We start from the raw sequence: 3,890 nt of genomic DNA on the forward strand, positions 1-3,890 counted from the left end.
TAATCTACACCTAATCTACACCTAATCTACACCTAATCTACACCTAATCTACACCTAATCTACACCTAATCTACACCTAATCTACACCTAATCTACACCTAATCTACACCTAATCTACACCTAATCTTCACCTAATCTACACCTAATCTACACCTAATCTACACCTAATCTACACCTAATCTACACCTAATCTACACCTAATCTACACCTAATCTACACCTAATCTACACCTAATCTACACCTAATCTACATAATTATTATTAATACTTTCATCGTCAAAGGGTTAAACGCCACATGTTTGCGGTAAAAGGGTTAATCTTATAGTCCATTTAGTCGTTTCGTATCCTAGGGATGCGTTAAAATGGTTAAATTGGAAATGAATAAATCCTATCAAAATAATTCTGAATCTGCTACATATTTTTCAATTATAAACCTTAACTCCATTAGAATAAAGTCTTATCTTGTTTATAAGCGATTTACTTTATTATTTTAATCATCTATCAATATTCATCCTTATGTGTATAGGAATAAAGTACATTGTTGTGATGTAGGTGTGATGGTTGCAGAGGGCGGTGTGTCATGGTGCGCCTCCCCCGCAGCAGCCCCCGGCCTGCCCGCACAAGCTGCTCCAGGCAGACCTGTACACGACCGGCTAGAACAACTCCTCACTTTGTTGAGGATCGATGCTTCTATACATTGCGTAAGTCGTCATCATCAGCTCATACATCTCGACTCAGGGTCTCACAGTCTACCCTAAGTTAGTAACCAGGTCATAGTCAACACAGTCAACAAAGTTAAAGAAGTAGACAATGACATTTGGTGCGGTCCTGACACATTTAATTCATCATCAGCTCATTATAAGTCAACTGAGGAACTCAGAGCTTAAGTTAGTACCTAGGTTATAGTCAACACTAACCCAGTTCCTTAACCTAAGTGCAAGACTTCACAGACATTCCTTCATCGTAAGAATATTGGATACACGGTATTCGAACCTGTGTTACAAGTCAATACAGGATTTAAATCATAACTAGATCAGACCATAGGTAAACTACAATTTACGCTAAAATAAAAAAAATTAAAAATATTTATGTTTTAAATCTATATAACACTAGCTGTTGCCAGCGACTCCGTCCGCGTGTTTGTCTACAAAATAAAAAAAATAAAAATTAGGGGTGGACTACCCTTAGGGGGATGAAAAATAGATGTTGGCCGATTCTCAGACCTACTCAATATGCTCACAAAATTTTAATGAGAATCTGTTAAGCCGTTTCGAAGGAGTATGAGAACGAAAATTGTGACACGAGAATTTTATAAATATTATAAGATTAGGTTCGTATATTTTACAACATAACTTTTTAATTTCAGTCTTTTTTCCCTTTTCACCCTTATCCGAAAGGGAAAGTGGATTTGATGGAGAAGGGGACTTATTGGAAAGAGAAATGACTTTATGTGCATCCCCTTCTCCATAGTATAGTAGACAAAGCTTCTTAATAAGTCAAATTACTGATATTTATTTATGTAAGACAAAAATCAATTAGTGTTTGTTAGTCTCACTTAAACTCGAGAACGGCTGAACAGATTTATCTTATCTTGGCCTTGAAATGTTATTAGAGGTCTAGAGAAGGTTTAAAACGTGAGATCAATTCTAAGAATTGCCGGGAAAACCCTTTAGGATCCTTTCTTTCATACCACGCGGACGGAGTCGCGGGCGACAACCAGTAGTAGATATTTTGGTAGCTTTCCTAATGATTTTTTATTTCCAGGCATCCGACTGGCCAGCACTGGAAGAGTCAGGTCGCTGGCAGGACAGTAGTGATGAGAACAGTGTACTCAACAGGATACCTATGAACTACTTGAATAAGTAAGTTACATATCAAACCAGTTAGTGCCTATTTCCACTAAACGGATATCCGCGCGACTTATTCTGTATGAATGAATTCAAAAATGCCTAATTACTAGTCTTTGTGTTCTTCTAGGCTATATTCTAAGTCTGTGCTAAATTTCAGCTAGATCTGTTTAGCCGTTCTGGAGATACCTTCTAACAAACATCCATCCATCCATACTATTCATCCATAATATTTTAAATGCGAATGGATGGATGGATGTTTGTTACAAAGTATCTCCAGAACGGCTGCATATATCTCGCTGAAAGGCATAGATGCAGAACTTAGTCTGGAAGAACATACAGGCTACTAATTAAATTTTTTTTTAATTTCGTGCAGACGGACTCGCGTTCGATAGTTAGTCTTTCCTCCAAGGATTTAAGTGTCAGAAGCTAACTATAAGTGTATGTGATACAGGGTGAACAGAGTAATGGCATCTCGTTGTGCGGAAGGTACAGCGGTGACGTTCATCCAGCTGCCAGCTCCCCCCACACTGCCGCCACACTCCACCAGCGCTGATGAACCTCTCTGCCAACAATATCTCAAGGTAACATAGCTCTTATATAACTGGATGTTACTTGAAACTTATCAGAACTGTTCGTAAGAGACGCGACAAAGTTGTTTCCTTTAATTTTTTTAAATCGCCATTTTAACTAGTCAGGCAACTTTTGTTGATGTCCATACGTCCATTTTCCAGGTATTGGATGAGCTGACGAAGGATCTCTCTCCCACAATACTTGTAAGAGGACTCAAATCTGTCACATCGACTACTTTGTAAATATTTATATAGTATTTAAATAAATTGTCAATTAGTGTACGTTTCCACTGTTGCTATACTTGTATGAAAACATATAGACTTTCTTATTCTTTGAATTAGAGATCATCAGCTCATACGTCCTCACTGAGGGGCTCGGAGTCTACCCTAAGTTGATTAGGTAGAGACCACAGACCTATATCTAGAGTGGTGCTGCACACAAATTTAATTCATCATCAGCTCATTATACCCACCCTTAGGGTCTCACAGCCTACCCTAAGTTGACTAAGTCATAGTCAACTAGCACAGTGCAGTACTTTGAATTTCTCAGATATGTGCATCACGATTTCCTTCACCGTAACCTCGGATATATACATATGTAAATTGAAAAACACATTGGTACATGACAGGATTCGAACCCAGGACCTGCAGATTACAAGCTTAACCCCTGAACCACTGACGCTCTGAAACTATCCCCTAGGGTAACCTATCACTTAGGGTAGGCTTCGAGCTCCTCAGTATAGATGTATGAAGCTGATGAGAAAAAGATTTTATGGAAATTTTTTAGTTTTTTTTTTATTGGAATTATTTTCTTGACATTATATGTATAGAATAAGTATAAAATAAAATTAATTGATTTCTTTATTAATTTAATCAATATTATAAAGAATTTAATTGTGTTATTAATCTTTAAAAATAGAGGGCGCTGTTATATGATATAGCTAGAGTTAAATTTTAAAGTTAAAATTACTTACATTAAAATAAATCTGTGTATTATTTAATTAATTTCGTTGAAAATATATGTATTTGACAAAATATTAATAACTTTAGACTTGATTTGCTTTTACAATGACAATTTAATTTTTTTTTTCTTTATTGCTAAAGTTGACAATTAAGTGGTCATTCAACACGTCCTTAGTATAAGATTTAGTAATTAAACTACACTAAAACACCACTAAATTGACTAGTTAATGACTAAGTGGGTGATTATTTAAATATATTGGATTCTAGTTAAGGAAATTGTGATAAATATTTTCGTCAGAATGTAATAAAAAAAATATTTTTGTAATTTTCATTAGACTTATTAATTTAAATGTTTTACTATTGAGAACCTAATTTAAATTCATCATAATCAGCTCACTATACGTCCCCACTGAGGGGCTCGGAGCCTACCCTAAGTTAAGGGTGATTAGGTCATAGTCAACCACGCTGACCAAGTGCGGATTGACTTCACACATATCTTTGAATTTCTT

At 35.9% G+C, this 3,890-nt stretch overlaps 1 protein-coding gene across 4 annotated transcripts in view; it reads left to right on the plus strand.

Annotated features, from left to right (window-relative positions):
• The window catches only part of LOC106118698 (solute carrier family 12 member 9), a 17,910-nt gene extending 16,028 nt beyond the window's left edge, over positions 1-1,882 (plus strand). For 3 of the 4 annotated variants that reach the window (XM_013313431.1, XM_013313429.1, XM_013313432.1), the window contains 2 exons: positions 552-700; positions 1,764-1,882. In XM_013313431.1, coding sequence (XP_013168885.1) covers positions 552-700; positions 1,764-1,865 — 251 coding nt within the window. In that variant the 3' untranslated portion in view covers positions 1,866-1,882. The remainder of the gene's footprint in view (positions 1-551; positions 701-1,763) is intronic. The other variant, XM_013313430.1, reaches the window with a different exon arrangement.
• Positions 1,883-3,890: the final 2,008 nt, after the last annotated feature.

Source organism: Papilio xuthus, unplaced genomic scaffold (assembly GCF_000836235.2).
Source record: "Papilio xuthus unplaced genomic scaffold, Pxut_1.1 DF827570.1, whole genome shotgun sequence".
In the NCBI taxonomy this organism is placed as follows: domain Eukaryota; kingdom Metazoa; phylum Arthropoda; class Insecta; order Lepidoptera; family Papilionidae; genus Papilio; species Papilio xuthus.